At 43.1% G+C, this 23,385-nt stretch overlaps 3 protein-coding genes across 3 annotated transcripts in view; 1 reads left to right on the top strand and 2 right to left on the bottom strand.

Moving 5' to 3' along the window:
- The window catches only part of bcl2l13 (BCL2 like 13), a 35,150-nt gene extending 31,458 nt beyond the window's left edge, over positions 1-3,692 (top strand). The window contains exon 7 of the mRNA XM_080736383.1: positions 820-3,692. Within this exon, the coding sequence (XP_080592509.1) occupies positions 820-1,878 (1,059 nt within the window). The 3' untranslated portion in view covers positions 1,879-3,692. The remainder of the gene's footprint in view (positions 1-819) is intronic.
- A 1,512-nt stretch (positions 3,693-5,204) lies between these two features.
- Positions 5,205-9,303, bottom strand: bida (BH3 interacting domain death agonist). The gene is made up of 4 exons (XM_080737514.1): positions 9,039-9,303; positions 8,060-8,354; positions 6,531-6,661; positions 5,205-6,093 (listed from the first exon to the last, which is right to left on the bottom strand). Exons 2-4 carry the CDS (start codon positions 8,343-8,345, stop codon positions 5,887-5,889), a joined length of 624 nt encoding a protein of 207 aa, XP_080593640.1. The 5' UTR covers positions 8,346-8,354; positions 9,039-9,303; the 3' UTR covers positions 5,205-5,886.
- A 4,922-nt stretch (positions 9,304-14,225) lies between these two features.
- On the bottom strand, positions 14,226-20,445 carry wee2 (WEE2 oocyte meiosis inhibiting kinase; the record flags this gene model as incomplete). The annotated part of the gene is made up of 10 exons (XM_080736391.1): positions 20,312-20,445; positions 19,533-19,590; positions 18,417-18,586; positions 18,015-18,136; positions 17,227-17,373; positions 15,886-15,996; positions 15,685-15,770; positions 15,197-15,367; positions 14,742-14,896; positions 14,226-14,400 (listed from the first exon to the last, which is right to left on the bottom strand). Exons 2-10 carry the CDS (start codon positions 19,587-19,589, stop codon positions 14,226-14,228), a joined length of 1,194 nt encoding a protein of 397 aa, XP_080592517.1. The 5' UTR covers position 19,590; positions 20,312-20,445.
- Between the last annotated feature and the right edge of the window lie 2,940 nt (positions 20,446-23,385).

Here is a 23,385-nt window from a genome sequence, read left to right as displayed (position 1 = left end):
TGCGACGCTCTATTATTAACCACATTAACCCTGGTGTCCCTATTTTGGTTCTGGCTCGGGGGCATCATGTGCAAAATGCGATCTTTGCAATGCACGTGAAATAGGTGAAATATTATAGAAAACACAGTGCATGTTCTATGAATTGCTGGCTATACATAGCCAGAATTATACTATTCCCCACAGACTTCCCTAATCATAGCCTTCAGGCATGTGCACACATAGATGTCAAAGGGGGCTTGAGCCCCTGCCCTTTTACCTATCTGTAAAAAGTGCCCTCTCCAGACCATGGAAGCAGTTTTTACTATGGTGAAAGAAATGAAAATGCCCTCTTTCCATGCCATACCTGAAGGCAGCATTCAAGAGAATCGCCTTGTCCAAACTCTCCTGAACTTGAATGCAGAATCTTAGGTTGAAATAATTGCCCCCTCTGTGTAGAAATCCATGCCACATCTCCAGTATTGACTTGATTATGCCTAGTTCAGTGTGTTATCAAGTACCGAAAATAGCCGAACTCCAAGCTTGGAGGTTGGCTATTTTCAATATTTTCACCAAAAGAGCCCTTTTTGAAATGTCAACCCCTGCCTCTCTGGTAAGCACATAAGGAGGAGCGCACACTTAAGTGAGTGAGGTGCTGACCACGCAGATAACACTGAATGAGAAGAAAGAGGCCGCACAACTCTTCAGCCACGATGCAAATAATTAATTTAACCAACGTTTCGACTGTTGCCAGTCTTCATCAGGGTTTAGCCCCTGCCTCTCTAACATTCTCTGCACGTCCCTGATAGCCTTGATAACATTGCTGTCCCGTCTGTCCACCAGGGCGTAGTGTTTAACCTGGACGAAGAGGAGGACCAGCCGCCGTTCATAGCCGAGGACAGCAACGACATCTACATCCTGTCAGGAGAGCAGCACTCCGGCCAGCCCAGCCCGCCCTCCTCGCTGCTCTGCGCCGACGCCGTCGACGGCTCCTGGCAGACGGAGAGCCTGCCCGCTTCCCTGGCCGGCCACGAGTCTTGGGCACAGGTGGGCATCATGGACCCCGAGGACCTCAAGAGCCTGGACAGCGTGGAGGGCGCGGCCCTGGCCGAGGAGCGCAGCGAGAACAACTCCTCCAACTCTGACATCGTGCACGTGGAGCGCGAGGAGCTGCTGGAGGCCGGGGCCGCCGAGGAGGAGGGGGAGCCGGGGCTTCAGGAGAGCATGATGAGCGTCTTGGGGACGGAGAGCGACCTGGCCGAGCTCAGGGCTCAGGAGCTCAGGGACCAGACCCCGCCGCCTCCGGGCGATTCCTCGGCGCCGGCTTCCCTGGTGTCATTAGAGGAGTCTGTTGTCACGGAGGCCCCCGTGAGCGTGTCCGCGGAGCCGTCTCTCACCGCCTCCGAACCGGGGCCTCTCCCCCTGGCGCCCGTCGCTGATGCTGCTGCTCCCGAGCCAGAACCTCCGGCACCTGTTCCCGCGTTTGAACCGGACCCTGAGCCACAACCTGCTGCCCCAGCACCTGCCCAGGCGGCACTGCCCCCGTCTCCAGCCAAGGACCCCCCAGCGGCGTCCGCTCCCACGGCGCCGGTAGAACCCGAAACGACCACATCCGAACCGGTTCCCGAGCCGGAGCCGGTGGTGGCCCCTCCCCCGGTACAGGAGCCCCAGTTTGAACCGGATACTGTGCCAGAGCCAGAGGCCGCGCCCCTGCTGGCAGCGCCGCTGGCCACAGAGTCCCCTGCCGAACCCCCAGCCGAGGGGCCCCCTGCCGAGGAGCCCCCAGTTCAGACGGAGCCCGAGCCAGAGTCAGAGCTTCCGGTGCTGCTTTACGGAGGCGCCGCCATGGTGGCCCTCGCCGCTCTGGCCATTTACGGCGCCCTGACCTACAGGAGGAAGTAAAATGGCACAGTAGTACTCTAGCCTCAGGGGAGGATGCAACACTGCAGGACGTTGACATGGAAATGAGTCGGTTTGATGATCGGACATGAAAAGTTGCGCATAGTAAATTGTTCATGTTTTTGTTGACGTCGTTATGGGCGCATTTCTACCTGCAATGTGTTTTGAATGTTTCGACTGTGAATTCACCGCCTGAGGTCTCCTCAGGTCCCCTGAGGTCGCCTAGAGACCTCAGCACTTCCCAGGCTTTACTGCTGGAAATCAGGGCTGCATCGCCGCCTAGCTACCTTCATAACGACCCACCAGGTACAAGCACAGACCAGCGTGAAAACTGTGCTCTTCTGTACTATTGGTTTCCTTTTCCTGTGTTTTTCCTCCATTTCTCAACTTGTTTTGATGTTTTGTTGCATTTTAGTTGGTTATTCACTCCAGCCTTTGATCTGTCTAACTGGATGGAAGGATTAGTTTGTTCTTTCTCTCTCTCTCTCTCTCTCTCTCTCTCTTTCTCTCTCTCTCTCTCTCTCTCTCTCTCTCTCTCTGTATCCGTTTATTTTGGGGAGGGGGTGGGGCTCATCTAAACGAATGAACAAACTCAAGAAAATAAACGTGAATTGAGTTGAGTGTACTATACTATCTGTGGGCTGGGTTTTGTTCCATGGTGGGCGTTGCTATGAGACATCAGCTCAGACTTTTGTGTGCACCCCAGACAGTTTTCAAGGCTCTTGATTCAGTATGTGGTTTAATATAATGCTTGCGTCAAGGAGTCCTGTAAGTTAATACATTATGATGATAATCCATGATGACTATGCATAAAATAACTAATGAAAAAATCTCCTCATTCATTAGGATGATATCAGTCACTAGAACCAAGGACCTGTGAGTCCAACATGAAGATTTAAGTTGAATGGACTTTTGTGGGAGGGGGAGTGTTTGATCAAATTAATATCACATATCTAAATATTAAACCAATAAACTTTAAAAACTGCCTGGGTTGCACAGAGAAGACTGAGTATATGTGAAAATGATCCCAGAAATGTTTTAGTGTGATATTCCACTTTAAGTTGTAACAGAGCAGAAACCTGGCAAAGAAAAAGGGATTTATTAGAATATTCTCTCCACCGGAACTGTGATACTTTATTTCAAACTACAGGATGTTTTCTGGTGGATATTTGAATCAGTCAGTTGAAATGTGGAAATGAAAATTGTTATAGATTTATGAAAGGCAAGCTGAAATACATGTGGCATATTTTTGCTATTGGCACAAGTGTTATACGTTTGGTGTCACTGCAAAAAATGTAAAGCAGAACACTAAATATTTTACCTTGAAATTGAGGGAATTGTTGCCTTTGAAGATGTAATAATTCCCATCAAGTATACAACACACAGCCAGTTGGAATGGCTTGTATAGTGTTCTGAAACTTGCACCCGTAAGACTTAGAAGCCACCGGCTGTTTTGACTGAGTCAGTATTTTCTCATGTTAACTTGCCTGTTAAGTTTGAGATCTAAAATAAAGTTGTTTGCATCAAATCACAGCCCAAGTAGATGAAAGTTATCCTTGTACTATGGCAATATTGTGTATTTAATTACCAACCAGTCTCAAGGGGTTGTGGCACGGGATTGCCTTGTAGGTGAACAGTCATTTGTCTTCGTGTGTGCAATGCTGCTTCTAGAAAACGCTAACTTTCAGTAATCTGTGTCTAAATATTACTACATTATTTTTAAAACATAAACCCAAAAATTGAACTTTAATAGCAAATGTTCTCATATGGTCAGTAGTAATCAGACCCCCTGTTCCGTAATGTACAGTAACTGCAGCACAAACATCTCCATGAAAAATCCATTCTTTTTATTCAAATTGAGTGATGGGGTGCATCATCATATTTGCTTTCTTTAAATGTGTCATACCAGCATTTTAGACATGTGGGGACTTTTACTTTTCTTCTCAAATTGTTGTTTTCCGTTATTGAGCTATATTGGCCAATTCGTGATCGTTATTGGAGTCGGATGCCTCTCAAAACCACAAACGTAACCTGAAATCATATGAAACGCATCACAGTTCATCAAAATACTATTCTGATGTTGGTACTGTATTAATATATATATATAGTATAAATTCCAGTTTACCCCCTCAGTCCATTTCAGTCAAATGGATATGAAAACAAAAGCCATGGGGAAGGAAATCTTATCATAGTGACAAAGGACCCATCACCCACAATCCCACATACAAGGCTGGCATGGCCTTTCATGTTAAATAGTGCTGCTATTCTCACCAGCTGCTATTCTCACCAGCCTGTCTCAGTATTGTTCAATAACATCCTAACCGTCATTGTAGTAACTAGGGGAACCCCAGTATTTACCGTGCCAATCTGCTGTCAACCCCATGTGCCTACATTGTACCTATTATTCTTGTCAATAACCTATGCTTCTACCGACTACCGTTTATCCACAATCGACCCATCAGGTCTCTACTTGGGTATGAGGTGTTTAAAGGTGTGATTGCAAACCATATCTACCTGTATGACTAGAGTAAAATAAGCTGTTGATAGTTTAATTACATACTACATAGCAATACATTCGACATGTCTTTGGGAAATTAATTCCAAAAACTACAGGATGGACTAAAATACAAACATTTTAGAAAATTGCATGTCATCAGTTGCGCATCTTTGTCAGTGATACCTTTTCTGCTGTACGTTGAGCCTGAAATGTGAATTGTAGGTAAGGTTACCTTTCATATAAGTCAGTCAGTTTAGCTGGAAATCTTGGCCCAAGGCATACTCGTAACACTCAAGATCATCACTACATTTTCAAGTTATGTCAATACCAAATGGCCTTGCAAAGGTGAAGCCAAACGATAAGAATCTCCCTCACTGCTGCTGTTCGACCAAAACGACACCATGTTAAACGGCTTCGGGTAAGAATATTTTTGAAAATAAGGGATAGCTACGCTTCCATGGCATTGCAATCTAAAAAGGGTTCTAGTATTTATGCCAGTGTTCCAAGGTAATGCTGTCTGAGCATTTGTTTGAGTACAAAGGGAAACTGTAATTTGAAACTAAAGCAATATGGAAAGGGAGCTCCAGCATGGCAGTTTGTACCAAGGTTGCTATGATCCAGTTTGAGATCAGAATAAATAATTACAACTTAAAAGAGCCTGTCTGTGGTGGTTTGTTGTCATAATGTACAGTGGACTGAATCAACATTTATTTTCCCTTTGCAACATTTATTTTCCACTTTGCAAATGTGTAAGACAACAAAGAAAACATTTCAATTCAAGTAAGCCACATGAGGTACAAATTCATATAAACATTAATTTAACAAATGTGTTAGTGAAACATACAATTAAAGTATAGTGAACAATGAATGCACCAATCATTGACCAATAAGGGAACAGTACAATCATTGACCAATAAGGGAACAGTACAATGTACTCCATTAGGTATATAAAAATAAATGCTGACACTTTAAGCAAAGGTAAATAAGCATGAATACATTAAAGCCCACAGGCAGTGGAGCGGTATAGCCTTTCTGTCCTGAGTATGCCCAAGCAAAGCTGGCTTATTTGGCCAGTGCCAAACATTTAAGAACAAAGCATAAAGTTGTATCACATCCCAAAAGATTCACTAGGGATAAGAAAGGCTCATTTTGTCAAACTACAATTCAGAACTAGTGTAACTGAAAAAGAAAACTAAACAGAGGCCATCGTATTCGTACCTGTATCATTCATAAGACAGAGGTAAACGTGTTGCTAAGAATGAGCCAAAACAAACTCTCACAGTTATTTTTGATATGAAGAACCTGCTTCAATGCTTTTATTCTTGGTGCACAAGTCTGAAGTTTGTTTCATCAGGCTCTGTGGCTCAGTGGTTCTCAAAGTGGGGTCCAGGGATCCTTCATGGGGGTTCCAAATGGACCCTTAAAGGTCTCTAACTCAAGAATGTATAAATGGAACCATTGGTACACTCAGAGATGAAAAGTTTGAGAACCACAGTACTGCTGTAGCTCAAAAGTCATCGTCTGTCCATGGCAGCAGAGATGTACTGCACTGCGGTGTTGAACAGGCTCCTCAGCAGCCATGGGGTCTGGCTGCACACGCCCTTCACCAATGTGAGCGTGAGAGCCACGATGATGCGCTCCTGAGGCAGCTGCTGGAGGTGAAGCTCCAGGCCGCGCTTCACAACCCACTCCACTTCCAGGGTAAGGTAGTTTTTCCACTGCTGCTTCCACAAAAGAGAAAGTGACACATGAGGTAAGTTCAGTACTGTTCACCACAAATACAGCATGTTGTTGAATGGAAAAACACCCACCACCACTATAAGTAGTTTGGGGGGTTTCTAATAGGCATCCTATTTCTCCAATGAATTGGAAGAAATAAAGACATAAAAGACTTCAGTCATACAGAAGAAAACTGTTTAAATTTTATAGTGAATCACACACCCCAAAAACATTGTAATCACATCACCACACAGAGACAGTGCTATGGACATGCCACATCGACATTTTGCACCTGTATGAATAAGCTTATATGTTACAATATATTTGAGAATAAGCTGGTCGTACACAGCTCAAACAAATGACTATTGACTATATGTCATATCTTAAAGTTGGCAATGAGCATGAACAACAATATTCAAGTTTCTCGTGGCAGACTCACGTTGACAGGGGAGTTTAGCAGTTTCCGGGCCAGGTTGTTGGTAGCTTGTAAAACCACGTCATGTTCAAGCTGGTCAGCGATGTCTCTCAGCTCTGCAGCGATCATCCTGGCCTCTGCTTCTTCAAAGTTCACTACAAGGACAACACATGGGTCTGAATAAACTCACTTTGAATTAAGACGTTTGTTTGATGTTTCTTTGTCCTACGCCAAGTCTGTATTTCATGCTGCTGTTGTTGCACAGGGCTGTGGACATGCTGCACCAACATTTGCTGTAAGTGACAAATACGGTAAAACTTTATAGGCTGTATGGTGAACCAAGAAAAGGTGCCTAGAAAACGAATTTTGTTCCCATGTCAGGGCACTATATATAAAAAATATATATATATAAAATGTGTTATTATTTATTAAAATGAATATCAATACATTCAGAAGCAAAACACTCAGTTTTTTGTAATGCAGAATGAACTGTAGCATACAGTATGTGTGGTACAGCAGGTGTCAGACAGAAGGAGAGAAAAACAAATAACAATCAACCGATTCGGAAATGTCTCAAATAAACCACAAACAGGGTTTGAAGAAATTCCAAGTTCTGCTAACTTCTACAACTTCCTGCTATCAAGTTAAATCTGGTTTGCACATCAACACATAAACATATCCCTCTCATTTGTGTGAAGGTGAGTGTTTACTTTGGCCTGCATGTTCCCTGTCAGAACCAACAGGAGGATCAAATATTAAAATAAGAAAAGCTTAATGCTTACTACACATTTTGTGAAAAGATTTAAACCCACAGTTGTTGATATACTGCCACTCCTTACAGCAATGGATGTGAAAATTGTGTCATATAGCCAAATATGTTTATCATACACGTTGCAATACCGTTATTGGGACTATATGTAGAGATTCGGGCCGAAATTAGTGATCATAGGGGGGCTTTGTCAGAGTACCTCGGTTGTGCCCGTCTGTCTGTGCCCATATGGAGATCTCTGTATGTGTCCGTCTAATGTCCCTTATGCCCATATATGGAATTTTCTGTATCCATCAGTCCTTGTGCCTTTTATGGCCGTATATGGAGATCCCTGATGTCATTAGTATATGGCCATACCCTGTATATTGGCATGCCCATATTTATGGGCATCGTCGGATCTATGGCTTTGGCAAAACCGGATCTCCCATCCCATATATGGGTTTGTTTATGATAATATATCTTAGTCATAGTGACATGCCTATATGGGCGTACGTCTGAGTCAGAGTGACGTCTGACGTGGCCGTGGTCCTGCCTATATATGGGCTTATCAGGTTTGTTTCTGGTTATGTCAGAGTGACATAATATAGAATAGAACAGTGTTTCTCAAAGTGGATTCCAGGGAATCTCTAGGTTCCTTTATGGGGGGTCTAAATTGACCATTACAAGTCTGTAACTCTGACAAGTGTACAAATGGAACCAAATGAACCCGTACACTGTCAGAGTTAAGGGAAGACCTTGACATGTAAAAGTTTGAGAACCACTAGGATAGGACATCCCAACTCACCATTAGGCCATCCCAGTTGGACTCCAGGAGGTCCTGTGATGATGCAGGGGAAGTGGCCATCAGTTTGCAGCTCCCCGTCCTCATGGTGGCGGTGGTCATTCCTGCTGTGGCCATTAGACGTGATGGGGTTGGAGTTACAGCGGCTGAGACTGAGCTCTCTGTTCAGTGTGTCCAGCTCATGGATGAAGTCCACATTGACACAGCTTGGCGTGTTCTGTTGAAGAAAGGACAGCAGCACCAGGGGAACGTTTGAAACTCCCACCGCTGCATGGCCGGGGTAGTCCATTGTGTGCTTCTGAAATTATCAATGAAATGATCATGACGAGGTGGAATCAACAACAGTGTATGATTCACTAGACTTAGTCAAGTGGTTAAATGCTGCTATAGTTTCTCTTTAACTTGTTCAAACTGAAACCTGCTGCAGTGTCACTGAAAGGTAGACATACTCTGTTACAACAAATTTAAAAATTCGGGAATTCAAACTGTACTTGAGTGAAAGTACAAAAGTATTGGTATGAAAATGTACTTAAAGTAACAAAAGTAAAAGCAGTCATTGTACAGAATGCATCGTAAGGCGGCATTGTGAGCTTGTAGATCTGCTATTTTCAGGCCGATAGGGCTTTCTGATAATTCTGAAGTGGCATGGTCACAGTGTGTTTTGTAATAATAATCAAAATCTACAAAGTAAATAAGGTTTTCATATAATTGTAGTGGAGTAAAAGTACAATATTTTCCTCTGGGATGTATGGAGTATAAGTAAAAGTCCAGAAATACTCCAGTAAAGTAAAAAATACCTAAACAATTGTACTGAAGTACAGTACTTAAATCGAATGTACTTAGTTCTATGAACTTCTATCATAAAAAAAATAAAATAAAAATCATAACAATCAAATCAATAGTTTAGTTGCAGCCCTAAAAGTTCCATTGTTAGCCACTAAGCTGGCTTGAGCTCAATTCCTCATCAATAAATCAAACTCACCCTCAGTTGGTCAGCTTTGTGCACAACTTGAGCCTTGGTGTGATGATTATTAAACAGGCCTCTGTAAACAACAATAAACTATTGTAAACTAGCGGTCCTCTCCAGCATGCACGCCACACGACGGACTGCGCATGTGTAGGACAAGAATAGTTCAAAAAGAAAACAATAATACGAACTGAAAAGTAACGAAAAGTTGTTATTTTCTTGTGTGCTATTTGATAAATGTCATAAATGAGACGTGTGTCATCATGAGACACTGCTGTATGAGCAGTATCTTGTCTTGATCTGTAGCTTCTGATAAAACCCCGCTGGAAAGCCCCTCAAGTTCTTCTCCAAACTGGAGTGCTGCTGTTTTAACTCGCTTAGTCACTTTGCAGTTCGCAAAGGACGGATACGGAAACGGCCTCTGTGCGTAATTACCTGTATGTTTGTGTGAGTGGAATTAACGGATACAGTAGGCGGGCCTTAGACCGGATGTGAACACCGAACAGCAAATAGAACCCAGCACCCCCAGCACCTGGTGACGCGAGGTTCATCTTCTTTGGAGTTTGTTTTTCAGCGGAGCAGCTTAGGTGCACTACCGACACCAACTGGACTGGAGTGTGACTTATTACTTATTAGGTTATTATAATTTAGCATTTTTTATTTCATAGGTTTATTATTTCTTTCTATTTTTTTTTATTTCAGTGGATATTTCTCTAAGATTTTAGTTTTCTTATTAACACACAAAGAAGATACTTTTTATTTCAACTAAAATGTCAATTCTAGTTTTTAATACCCTGGAGTGTGGTAGTCTCTCGAGCCTGACTGTTGGAGATCTTTGCTGTCCTTTTCAAACATAACATGCAATATTTTACTTGAATTTACACACTTGTGTAGCCTACTCACATTTTAAATAATTTGATATGACTTACATTTACTTGCATGGGTTCCAATATGGATACCCAGAACTAGCTATAATCAACATTGACCATTACAAACAGTATAACACTGAAACAAATGCACCCTTACAGGTCCATTTGGTTCCAGTATACATTTTCAGCATAATAGAGGTCAGTGCATTAGACAATACACTGTTTCTCAAAGTGGGGTCCAGGGACTCTCTGGGTTTATTGAGGTGATTTCAAATGGACCCTTAGTACAGGTCAGTAAATCTCAGTTATGAGGGTTGTTGAAATTAAAACAGTTTGAGAACCACATAGGCTACTCCACAGCTACCTCTGATCACCAGGGAGTTGGTAACAGCAAGTTTGTCCACAGCACTTAGTAAGTAGGCTAAACAGCTTTGTAGTGGATTGATGGAGCCTGGAGGAATAGTAGAGTTGACATATAAGGACAGTGACGATTTCATAAGCTTTTCACTCATGCACACCACCAAAACATTGTCATCACATCACCACACAGACAGAAAAGAGGGAGAGAGGTAGGGCGTGTACACCGCTGAGATAAATAAATATTGAGGACTTAACTGTGCAGATTGGGTTTCCAGTAAAGTTTAGTTTAGCGATTCTCAACCACTTTGATTTCAAGGACGCCCCCATGCATTAATTAATCCACAGACTAATACATATCAAACATTTTTGACTACTGGAAGGAGCTAAGGTCCAACATCTGGCTTTGTCCGGGCTCTGAAGCGTGGCCTTCATTTTGGTTCAAAGCGCTCAAAGTTTGTTGTATGCCCCAGCCCACGCTTCCAGGGTCTGAAGGGTGGCCTATTTTCTTCCCTATATGCAAGACAAATAGATAAGTTCATGTGTTTTCAAATCTATCGTTTTGCTCTTTGTCTATAAACATTTGTTTGTTTAAAGTAATCAACAGGGTGGGCATAATAAACTTCGATCGACTTCAGCCCAATCCTTTTCGGTCAACAGTTATTTATTACCACTATGTACTCTGTATTATTATTATTATTGTTGTTTGTACGGACCGAGATAAATAAACTAAACTATGCTGTACGCCCAGCGTCACATTGGCCAAGCTTCGCAGGACACTCAATGAAATGAACTCATAATAAATAACAAGATAGCACCGCTCATTTCCAAATAGGTGTGATTTGTATTTAATCTCTGGGACCCGAATCTACAATGTAAAGTCCTCGGTGGTCCATGATACAATCAGGCTGGACTCACACATATGCGTGAAACATCTTCTCCGTATCGTCTGAGAATGGCCACTGGGGGCGCCGTACTAATGCATTGTCAATGGAAGGTTGTTTGGTTTTTTGTCGTTGCCGTGTCTCTAGCTCAACCACAGTCTGTCTTTTGGCTAAGGCTGGACTCACACATATGCGTGAAACATCGTCTGAGAATAGCCACTGGGGGCGCCGTACTAATGCATTGTCAATGCAAGGTTGTTTGGTTTTTTGTCGTTGCCGTGTCTCAAGCTAGCTAGGCTAGCTTGAGACACGGCAACGACAAAACACCAAACAACCTTCCATTGACAATGCATTGGACCTCCCCCTCCCCCCCTCTTTCTGACACGATAGCTGTCGCAAATGTGTGTGGCGCGCCTAAGAGACACGGCAACGACAAAACACCAAACATTCCATTGACAATGCATTAGTATGGCGCCCCCAGTGGCCATTCTCAGACGATACGGAGAAGATGTTTCACGCATATGTGTGTGGCGCGCCTCAGAGATACAGAACTACAAGTGTCCATTTGGACCCTAAATTCAGAAACGACAGTGATTTAAGAGAGAAATCATGTGTGCCAATATAGGAATACCTGCACAAATCGGCATTGCTTGGCAGCACAATTTGTTTTGTGTGATGTCACACACAACTTCGGCCTATAAGGCAGAGAAGTCGACAAAGAGATATCAACAAACATCCAGAGATCCAGGGATATACCACTGAAGGTGGGTTTCTCACATGCAGAGAGAGAGAGATGCTGCACTGGTCTGTAATCAAAGACAAAAGACCAAAGACTGATGGTCATGTTGCTGTGGCCGTGGGGGAAAAGGTGTTCTTCTTTGGAGGTCACAGTGATCAGATTGTGCACATCTTCAACACAGTGTCTTTACGCTGGGTGGAGTTGCCCCCAGTGACAACTGGAAGAGGAGAACTTCCCCTTGAGGTTCCCCCCAAGCGCTCTGGCCACACAGCTGTGTGGATAGATGTCGTTGTCTACCTCTGGGGAGGGTGTCCTTACAGCAATGTGCTTTATACATTTGATGTCAACACTCATAGATGGTTAAAGCCCAAGATGTCCGGGACTGTTCCAGGGGCCAGGAGGAACCACTCAGCCTGTGTCTTGGGGAAGGTCATGCATGTCTTCGGCGGATGTACACAGCAGCTGGCTAGGTACACTAATGACATCTACAAGCTGGACACCACCACCATGGTCTGGTCTTTAATTAACGCCATTGGCACTCTGCCGCCTGCTTCAAGAGGTCACTCTGCCACCATCCTCGGGACAAAGATGTTTGTATTTGGAGGTGAAGGAGACCAGGGTGAGTGCTACAACAACATCAGAGTGTTTGACACAGAGACCAACAGCTGGCTGAGCACACCCTCCGCACAGCTTCTTCCAGAAGGACGCTGGGATCATTCAGCCTTTGCCTACAATGGAGAGCTGTACATATTTGGGGGTCGCAGTTGGGACCAGACCTTCAGTGATGTGTGGAAATTCAATCCAGAGACCTTCTCATGGAAGAAGGTTGAGCCTATGGGGAAAGGCCCGTGGTCAGCATATGGGATGTGCTGTTGCATGGTGGGAGATAGTATAATCATCTTTGGAGGATATGTCAACACCCCTGATGATGTGTACATCTTAGACTTGTCCTTGTCAGAACATGGAACGTAAGCTAGTGGGGGTCCTTGGGGGTGGGGGTTTAACCACAAAACATGTTGAAAACATAATTTTGCATTTCTTTTAAAAACATTTCTTCTGGGGGTCCCAGGCACAAAGAAAATTCAGATGGGGATCTGTAACAAAATACATATTAATTTGGGTCCTCATCATGAAAAAGTTTGAGAATTGATGAATTTATCTATGAATTGAGTACAAAGCACCCCACTGGAAACAATCCATTGGCTTTCTTGGATTTCAAATCCTCTTTGCAGACCTTGTATTGAACTGTACTTTCCTGTGCTTTGTTCCTTCAAGGAGGCAAATCCTTCTGGGATGGAGAAGAAACCTACTTCCATTCATTCCAGGGTGTGTTGAGTGTGAGGAACACAATGAACCTAAACGCTTCAAATGGCACCCTCTCTGTTTTGTTCCTTTTCATTTGAGTTGCGCGGCACTTCATCCGTTCTTGAGAGGGTCATAGTCCGATAGTGGTGGGCTGGTCCCAGTCAAAATGACCAGGGACGATCGTTTTGTCCCAGTCCAGCCCTGAATCCTGGTCTGATTTTTAAAAGGTGTACTACGTGTATTTCTATACATTTCTGTATACAGTTAGGCTCAGTAATGAATCAGTCAAAAAAAATCTGAACGTTTGACTATTTATATTTTGATTTGCAGACAGAACACAATTACTTTAGCAATTAATTCACAATCTAAACCTACGGTATGGACTGCAGGCTGCCTTTAAGACGGCTTACATTTGACATTCAGATTTCAGCATCAACCTTTAAAAGACACAAATAAATAAAGACTAGCAAGTCCTACCCAAGTGATGAAGAACAGTTATTAAAATGTTTAAAAAAATGTTTTATTTGCAAAGTAAAATACAAATAAAATCTGTGATAACAGGCAATATTCCTGTGTCTCTGCACCTTCTAAATGATGGCTCACATAATGCCACTAATCTAATTTATACTAAAATATCAGACCAACAAACCCAACGTCTCATGGATGTGAAAGGGGGTGAGCTTGTAGATCGGCTATATTTACGGTATGATAAGTATTCAATCGGGCTTCACAAGTAGACATTTTAAATCAGGACGTCCAAAAGGCTTTCCTATAAAAATAACGGCTGGAGGTACAGTATAGTGTTTCCTCATGGGTTAAAGGCACTTGGGCGCTGAAAAATATAAAGCGTACATCACCGCTGTCCAAAAAGTACGTTTCAGGATAAAAATGCAAAAAAAATAGCTGATCTACAAAGCTGACAAAGCGTTGCAATGCGACGCGTTTGTGATATTTACAATGGCTGTATAATCAACCATCACAAAATGGCTGAAGAGATGTGACATCAATCAACAGTGATGGACGGCCACAGAGGCCTGGCAATGACACATCAGACTCCATATCCCGGACAACCAAAGCTCATGGAGCGGGCGAAGCTCCGACCAATCAGCCTGGTCCTTCCCGTTTTCAGTGAGCCTCCGTTAGCGGGTAGCTGCAGCTCAGGATGCCAGTTGAGACGGGTCGGATGTGGAGACTTCACCGCCAACCGGGCCTCCTCAAGCTCCCTGAGGGCACAAATGATGCATCTGTTAAATAAAAGTGTTTATGTGCGTTTACCTTGCTTATAGGTCGCTCTGGTTAAGAGTGTCTGATAAATGCACTTGTTTTTTATTTTTCTGATCATATTACAGTATATTATAGAGTATAACAGGGCGGTGATGGTAGAGAGGGTTAAGCTTATTCGACTATAGTTGCTAAAAGATACAGACATGCTTCTTTTTGTTGTGTTCGTATGCGAGAACCAAGGAGGGAATTTCAACAAATAACTGATCAATAACTGATTGTTAGTTCAAACTATCTGGGCTCGGAATGGAAGAAGGGCAGATGCTGCAGGAATTGTCCTCACTTCTCCAACATGGCGGTCCTGAACTTCTCCACGTTGAGCTCCCTGCGTAGCTGAGCAGCCAGTCTTCCGGTCTCGGTGCTCTCCCCCCTCAGGACTGGGTGTTTGCACAGTGCTGAGGCAGAGGGCCGCGCGTTGGGATCAGGATCCAACAACAACTGACACACAAAGGCAATTCAGTTCAGTTAAAAAAAATAATAATAATAAATCGTATTTTAACTTTTTCCTTTTTTTTTCATAACATAACAATGCCTTCGTCATAATAATCAATCTACAAGCTCACAAAACCATCATAACCAATAACATCTAAATTATTTTCAGGTCGATACAAATCATTTGCAGAGCTGGATAAAAAGGAAAAGCATAGTGTGGCCGACAAGACTGCTGCTTGTTTTAACCACTTTCTTTTGGTGAAAAAGTAAAGTGCGTTACAAATCAAATATATTATTATGATATACCTGAAGTAGGCTGGTGAAAGCCGGGGAGAGCTCCTGTGGGAGGCGAGGGAGCTGACCCTGCCTGAGGCTGTGCCACTCGTCTCCGTTCTGGGGCAGAGGAGGGGCCCCGATGGCCAGCAGAACCGTGAGCCCCAGGGAGAAGATATCTGCTTTGGGGAGATTACTGAAATCCTGCACAACACAGCCATGGGAGGACATGGGTCAGTTAGTGGTTCTCAGAAATGTCCATGTCCTGGACCCCCCAAAAGTCATACTATGTATTAGGCCATATTTGAAGATTTTGTGCCAGGGACTCCCATAAGAGTAATAATGTGGATTAGTCAAGATTGGTGAAATTCTTCTGAAAATAGCAACTATTATGGGGCTTAAGTGTTGGGGCATTTCTCCTCATTTTGCTGGGGACCCCCTGGAACCCCCTCAAGGACACCTGGGGGTCCCTGGACACCCAGGGATCGCATCATGTTTTATAAATACCAAGAGCACTTCACCTCATGCAGGACTTCGTTGGCCAGGAAGCGACTGTCCCCCTCCTCTACCTGAGGGCTGCTGATTGACGTAACATGACCCAAGTCACCTGCGGGGCGATGTCACACACCAAACGATGACAAGTTAATGCTGGCCTGTGGCAACGCTCGCAAATGATTTTAATGCGCAATTTTCTGGATGTGTTATTGTGCGATGTGACGAACCTATTTTGTAAATGACGCCGGTTGACGAACTTCCATGTTCTTCCTCTTCCTCCTCGCTCTCCCCCCCGCCTCCTGCGTTCAAGCTGGTCCGCTGGCAGATGAAGATGTTGCCTGCAAAACGCCAGGGAGTTGCATAAGGCATTCGTATTGTACTGTTAGATTTTCATGTCAGGGAACCCTCATTTGCAAATATGTTGTGCCAGGAACCTCCATAAGAGAAGATTTGTATTTGTAGAATAGTTTCTAAAACAGCTGGACAATGAAGTGTTTAACGCAGCACTATGTACATTTTCTTTTCCAATGAATACATTTTTATTTTGTCCAATCTGTATGGAGGAGTATGCAATACTCCACCATACAATATAACTAAGAGGGTGATTGTACTATTTTGTCTCCTGCTATTCTATTGAGATCGGGTCAATGGTCATGTCTCACCTAGACACGAGATCTAAAATGAATTTTGACCCTATGGTCGAGATTCAATTTATCCCCTGAGCAAGCAGGCAGGCTCTATTAGCTCAATGGTTAAAATGTTAAAATGTCAGAATGTCAAATCTGGGGTAGAAAAGCTAAGTTACATAGTGCAGCTTTAAACGGTTCCTATTTTTCCCACTCCCTAGAACGCTCCCAAGCACCCCTGGGGTTCGTCGGACCCCACTTTGAGAACCAGTGAGCAGTAGTGCTTTCGAGGCCGGACGTGACCGGACACCGTGTGGCCAATATATTTCCCACATGCACGCTCACGGACGGCATGGAACAGTGCTGTGCATGCTAGAACGCATCCCCATAGATTCGAGTGACGACGCGACATAATATCCTATAATGAAATGGCTATATTTGCATAACAAGTTCACCAGGTTTACCAGTGAGTGGTCTGCAGCGCATCCCCCCTAGATTCACAAGCCCAAGTACCCTATTCATATGGATACTACACCCACTGTAGGTGTTCAGTGGTGACTGCATGCATATCATACATGGCTCCATTATGTGGTATGTAGGCTACTGTTTGAGATCCGTTCAAAGCAAACTTTGTTTCTCTAGTCTACTAGCAGCGCTGTATTTTCTAATTGAATTCAATGAAACTAGAAAATAAAATCTTAAGTAACAATGCAAATGTAATTAAGACTATAAAACATCGTTTTTGTTTTCCCACCATTAGATCTGCTGAGATCTGTTCCTTCTAAATAGCCTCTAGAGTCGCGCACGCCGTCAATAAATGACCGTCCGCCCTGAAAAGAAAATCCACCACTGCCAGTGAGTACTGTACTGCATGTATGTACATGGGCAAATAATGCATAAGTGACTGAGTGAGGGGGAAGGCTTGTGTGAACAAATACTCACTGGGTTTGATGTCCAGGTGTACAAGGCCTGAACTATGGATGAACTTTAGACCCATTGAGACTTGCAGCAGCAGGTCCTTCAACTCTGCCTCCGAGAACAGCTCACCCTGCAGCTCCTTCTTCGCGATGGCGTCAAGGAGACTGCCGCCTGCATTGCATGAGGATGTTTCAATAGTAGAACTTAAATTCGGTCCACCCTCAACACAAAGACCAAAAGAACATTCGGCGCTTTTCCTCATCATGGCTCAACTTAACTCGCCTTTTTGGTTTTCCATTAGGCGAAAGTGGTACTTTTTGGCATCACCGTACCCATTGAGGTTGCGAGCGATCCGAGGCCATACCAAAATGTGACGTGAAGACACTGCAGACTACCCAATGGTTAGAGAGAGAATCATCAATAGTGTCATTGCTTCATTATGGACACCCTTATACTGCTCCCAAATATTGTTAAACCTTGAACCAGTTCAAATCTATACTTGGTTGACCGTAGTCGCCCAGGGCTACACGTCACATTGATTGTACGTTTTTACATTGGCTATTTTCGATGGATGTTCCCCCCAGTATAATATAGTATAGAATAGTAAATTGTAAATGCGAAATGAATCAATACTGAGCAACTGCATGGCCCATTTCTCACTTAAAATGTTAAGGCTTTTGTTGGACTCCACAGAAGAAATAAATATATTCTTGAATGCCATTTGCGAGGAAAAAATAAACAAGGCGAGTCCAACCATTGCCATGCAGTGGAAAAGCAACCATTTATCTTCTCATGTGAACCTGTGAACTTACCATCACAGTATTCATTCTGAATAATCATATGGTCCTCTTCAGCCCACGCCGAATAGTAGCGGACAACATGTGGATGATGTCCGAGGACTGCGTGAGCATACACCTCCTTTAAGGCCAACTGTCTGAGAAGGAAAAAGCAACCATTTCAACTAAATACCTAATGTCAATGCACCACAAAGTACTGCAAAAAAATGCAATGTAAAACTAATATTACTCATAAAAAATACTTAATTTATTTATACTATAAATTATGCACTTACTTGCCACTTTATAGCAAATTAACATACACTAGACCTGTTTTTGGTGTGCGGGTAAGTATAAATCAAGCTTTATTTCTTTATGAAAGAGGGTGTCACATGAAGATATCATGTACATAGTGAGTGGTCCATGTACTTTACTTACTCATTGGTAGATCCTGCAAGGGGCCTACGAGAGCGCTTAATGGCGTACAAGCATCCATCCAGCCTCTTGACACACTTGTTCACGGCACCAAACTCCCCCGTGCCGATGCGCTCCAGCTCCAGGAACTCGCTCTCGTAGCGCGACAGCATGAACTCCTCGACAGCCTGCCTCTGCCAGACAAACACACAAAAAGATCTTTATCTTTATGACAAAAATAATAATTATGGAGTAGGCATCAGTTTGATTGTAAGGCTAATTATTATGTCCTCAGAGGAACAATGCCTAGCAAAGTACTTTGTGAAGCATCCAACTTTCCCTTTAGAGGATCCCAGTAAGTTAGACTAAATGACAAAATATCAATAATCCATTTCAGTGTTGGACAAGAGTGGAACTCTGGAGGCAATCAATGGACAAAGCCTAATGATTGAATTAATTGGATGCGTGCATTTGAGAGGGGAACAATCATACTCTTAACGGTCAGAGTATGATTGTACCCCTCTCAAATGTTATAACCGAACCCAAACCTTTTCTCAGCCTCGGCATGGTCAAAAAGAACACAACTTCGGCAGTGCCTAGCAGCGTTTAATAATGACGTGTCTTCACATGGATCTCAGACTCCATGTGGCCAGGCTGTGAAGCCAGTCATCTATGATGTGTGACACCATACTTGGGGCACAGTTTCAGGCCGATTCAACAGCCATTATTCACTTCTTTATAAATTAACACAGCCTGGCTCTGAAAAGAGTTTAGCTGGTGATGTCATCCATGCCCAAATATGGCCAAGGCCAATCCATATTGGCCAATCCTTATAACAACTTCCATTATAAGAATTATTATTTAAAAAAGGCTTACGTTAAATAGATTAAAACTTATAGAATATACAGTGTGAACAAATGTATTCTACATTAGCCTAGGTCCTGGGCTCTATAGGGACAGAGTGGCCAAGAATATGGGCACACTGTTTGCGAGATCAGTTTGCAAAGTCATCTCTTGAAACTCCCTACCTAGATTAAGCGACTATGTACAAATAAAAGTGCTATACATCCGAGATGTTATTATTATTAGAAAGTCATTTATTGACAGTAACCTTCACAACCACGGCATAAAAACGCATACCTTTGGTGGTAGATATGCTTCTTCTTCATCCTCAGATGACGTGAGGCTGTGTTTCATTCTGACAGAGAACAAAGTAACAGTTAACATGCCAGGCTGCACAGCCCACACACAACCTGTTACACTCTGAATAGAATAGTGTTAGTCAGTCAGGATATCTCAGCTAATAAAAGGAAACGTGAGACAGGAAATTAAAATAAACCCTCCTGGACATAAACAAATATGGTGTTTATTATTTGACACACACACACACACACACACACACACACACACACACACACCTTTCTTTTCCTATAGTATAGATTACTCATCCCATGGAGACTTGAGTTCAATAATATTTGTTTTTTATCGCATTCCTAAGGCTTGGGAATGCGTCAAAAACAAATAATTTGATTATAATAAATGTACCCCCATTGATTTCAGACGGAGACCGAAATGCATTTGGGTCTACAACCGGAAGCAATGGGCCTACAAAGAGTCTCCTCAAATTATTGGCTTCGGAATGCGATAAAAACAAACAAATATTATTGAATCCATGGTGTGAGTAATCGATAGAAAAAAAAAATACATTTTGGGGGTGAACTGCTCCTTTAACCACAAGCCATATACTTCATCGTATAAATGAATAGTGGCAATAGTGTTGCTTTGATTTTAGATGGACTATTTTCACCATTTTAAAAACATTGACTATGTGACCATTTTCACCTATTATGAAGTGCCCAAAAAAGGTTGAACTTGAAAGTGCTTTTAAAGTAGTAGTTAGTAGTCATTAGTGGTTTTACCTGTGCTCGTAGCCAACATAGTCCTCATCAATCCTACAACTCTTCCTCTTGTAGTGCTCGCTCCTGCGAACGGTGTCCGGGGTGAAGGGGTTCACGTTGACCGAGGGCGCACGGCTGCGACTCCCAAAGCGCAGGGCTCGTTGACTGCGACCCGTCTGACTCTTAATGCTGGAGCACGGCTCAGACGACTTACACAACAGGCTCTAACAGGAGACATGGAGGAAGTACACATGTATCCCTGGCGGACAGTAACGCACAAGTACATGTACTTGAGGACTGCACCCAAGTACCTTGTTTGAGTATCTGTACTTTACTTGAGCATTTTGGTTCTTTGGCACGTTATCATTTTCACTACACTACATTTCGTTGACAAATGTGTACTTTTGTTTTGACTTCACTACATTTCTAAGGGACCCCAGACTTACAAAAATGCATTATAACCACTTGTGCATAGTGAAAATATTGTTTGGAACATTTCTAAATTTCTAAAAACAGCTTTGCTATTTTCATTACTTATTCTAAGTATTAAAAAGGAAAGAGAATTACTTTAACTCAAGCTCAAAACGTGACTGACTGAGCAACTAGTTGACTCATATTTGACCAGGAGTTTGACTCAAGTACTGGGGAGTGGTTGAGCCATCTGTCCAGCACCACTGACCTTGGGTGTGTTGGGAGAGTCACAGAGCCTCAGTTTCCTCCAGGCTGCGTAGGGGATGGGACTGGGGGGCTCTGCAGCGCTGCTGTTCCTCCTGCTGCGGTGCCTCTGGACCCTGGGGGTCCGGCACGAGATGCTGGGACTCTGAACGCTGCCGGTGAATTTAAAGTGACCTTCGTCCGAGCTGTCGTTGTCACTGCTGCTGTCCTCACAACAGCTCGACATCCCATCGTACATCACTTGTGCCATGCCTGTGGGTGGCAGCATTGTGGGGGGTGCATTAGTTATTTTCAAACTGATCAATTTAATCAATTATATTACATTAAAAACAGGCAATCGTAAATGGTTTCATAGTATACTGTTGCGGTGCGTACTGACCTTGTAGATCAGCTACTTTGGGTATTTTTCCTCCCACGCGGTTAGACTACCAAGTATAAAACAGCACTTTTAATCAGACTAATTGATTTAGTCGTACTTGTATATAGGAGAACACACTTTGATTAATCGAAGAAGCTGTAGAATAATCATTAAGGACATAACTGACAGTAACAAGAAGGCATTTAGGCTCAGTGATGTTGCTAGGTTTTCAATGTAATGGGTCCCGGGCCGGGACCCACAGGTGGTCATTCAAATGGGTCCCAAAATAATGTTATGGGTCCCGCAACGACACACGCATTATGTATCAACGGTGGAAACATCAAAAATGTAAACAAATAGTGGCAAATAGCTACTTGTATATAGTTAATAGAGGACAGAAGCATGGACTTACAAACATGCAGCGAAATGACTGATAGTAGGAAGGATAGAGTTGTATGCATCCTGGGGATGCAGTGATGCTTAGTTTAACGCATCCTTCATTTAAAAGTATGCGCCAGGGACGCAGGATGCAGGCCAGGGCTAGTAGCATCACTCTTATCCAGAGCAACGCATAACAAGTGCAAGTTCATAATAAGCAGAATAGGCCTAAACATGAACCCTATTCAACACACAAGGTAAATAGTCACTGTAGTGGCTCAAATATGTATTGAAGGACACCAAGTAAACAATGAACCTACCATACAATCTGTTTAAACAACTTGCTTAAATGAACATTAAATGAACATTATTTTAGACAAAAACTAAGTAATAACAAAAAATTAGAACACTATTTGCCTAGTAAACTAGCATCAAGAATGGATAGGCCTACAAGGAGAGAGAAGTGCTAGGCTAGGTGGTGAAGTGGGATCTGTGCAACCCTACAGCTGTGTGGCTGGTAGTATCAAGGTGAGATTAAACCCCACGTCACGTGAATTCATGTGGAGAAGATGACATGGCCACTTCCATGATGTTCACATAAGCCTATTTGAGTGATTCAAGTGACTGCAAGCTAACAGCTTGTTACCATCAAGCATTTAATACTCACCAACTCTACCTGCACCTGACATCTTGAATTTGCCGCTGAGTATGCAAATAAGTTCCTGATTAAGCAAGCTCTGTCTTCTATCTGATTGGCTCAGTGAAATATGATCTATTTCTACGCACCTGACGTTAAAGGTACAGAGACCCGTCTGTCTCTCTCCCTCTGGCTCCCCCCCCCCCCCCCCCACCCCACCCCACCCCCCCCCCCCCTCTCTCTCTCTCTCTCTCTCTCTCTCTCTCTCTCTCTCTCCCAAAACACAATAATTCAAAAAATAATATAGGCCTAATATCGTAAACATTACTTTAGTAATATTTAATTATGATAATAATAATATGTTTTAATAGTTTTAAACATGCACAGTAAAAGCCAGTGTTCATGGTTCATTTGTTCACCAAGGTTCCATTGATGTCTACCTGAAACATGACCGGGATCGAGCTCAAGCTTGTGTTGAGCAATGTAGCGAATTTGTCACGCACGTCTATAAAAACGTTCATATTTCAAAAATAAAGTGCTTACTGAAGGCTTACGGATGTCCCAATATGTTACGATCAAGAAGAATTACCCGTATCATCTTTAATATTTAATAAGAAGCATTTTAATCCGATCGGTCGCCATTTTCAAAACAAAAAAATAAAAGGTTCTAATGTATCAGAGTGCAGTACACCTCCCAACCGATGGGGTCGCGTAGTTGACATGAATCCGAGAAAATGGCAGCTGATCAGATTAAAATGCTGTTTATGAAACACTACGGAAGATACGGGTAATTCTGCTTGATCGTACCATATTGTGACATCCGTGAGCCTTCAGTTGGGCACTTTATTTTTTAAATCTGAACGTTTTTGTAGACGTACGTGGCACATTGGCTAAACAGCTCAACGCCAAGTTGAGGTGGATCCATAATGGTCATGATATGACAGTTTGTTAGGTTTCAGGGTTCCATCTGTACCCTGTTGGAGATACAGGATTATTGAGAGTGTGTGAGCGGAAGCGGGTGACGTCATCAAAACACAGAGAAGCAGC

The sequence above is a fragment of the Nannobrachium achirus genome (assembly GCF_963921795.1).
Source record: "Nannobrachium achirus genome assembly, chromosome: 11".
NCBI lineage: Eukaryota > Metazoa > Chordata > Actinopteri > Myctophiformes > Myctophidae > Nannobrachium > Nannobrachium achirus.
This window is presented reverse-complemented; position numbering and strand designations above follow the sequence as displayed.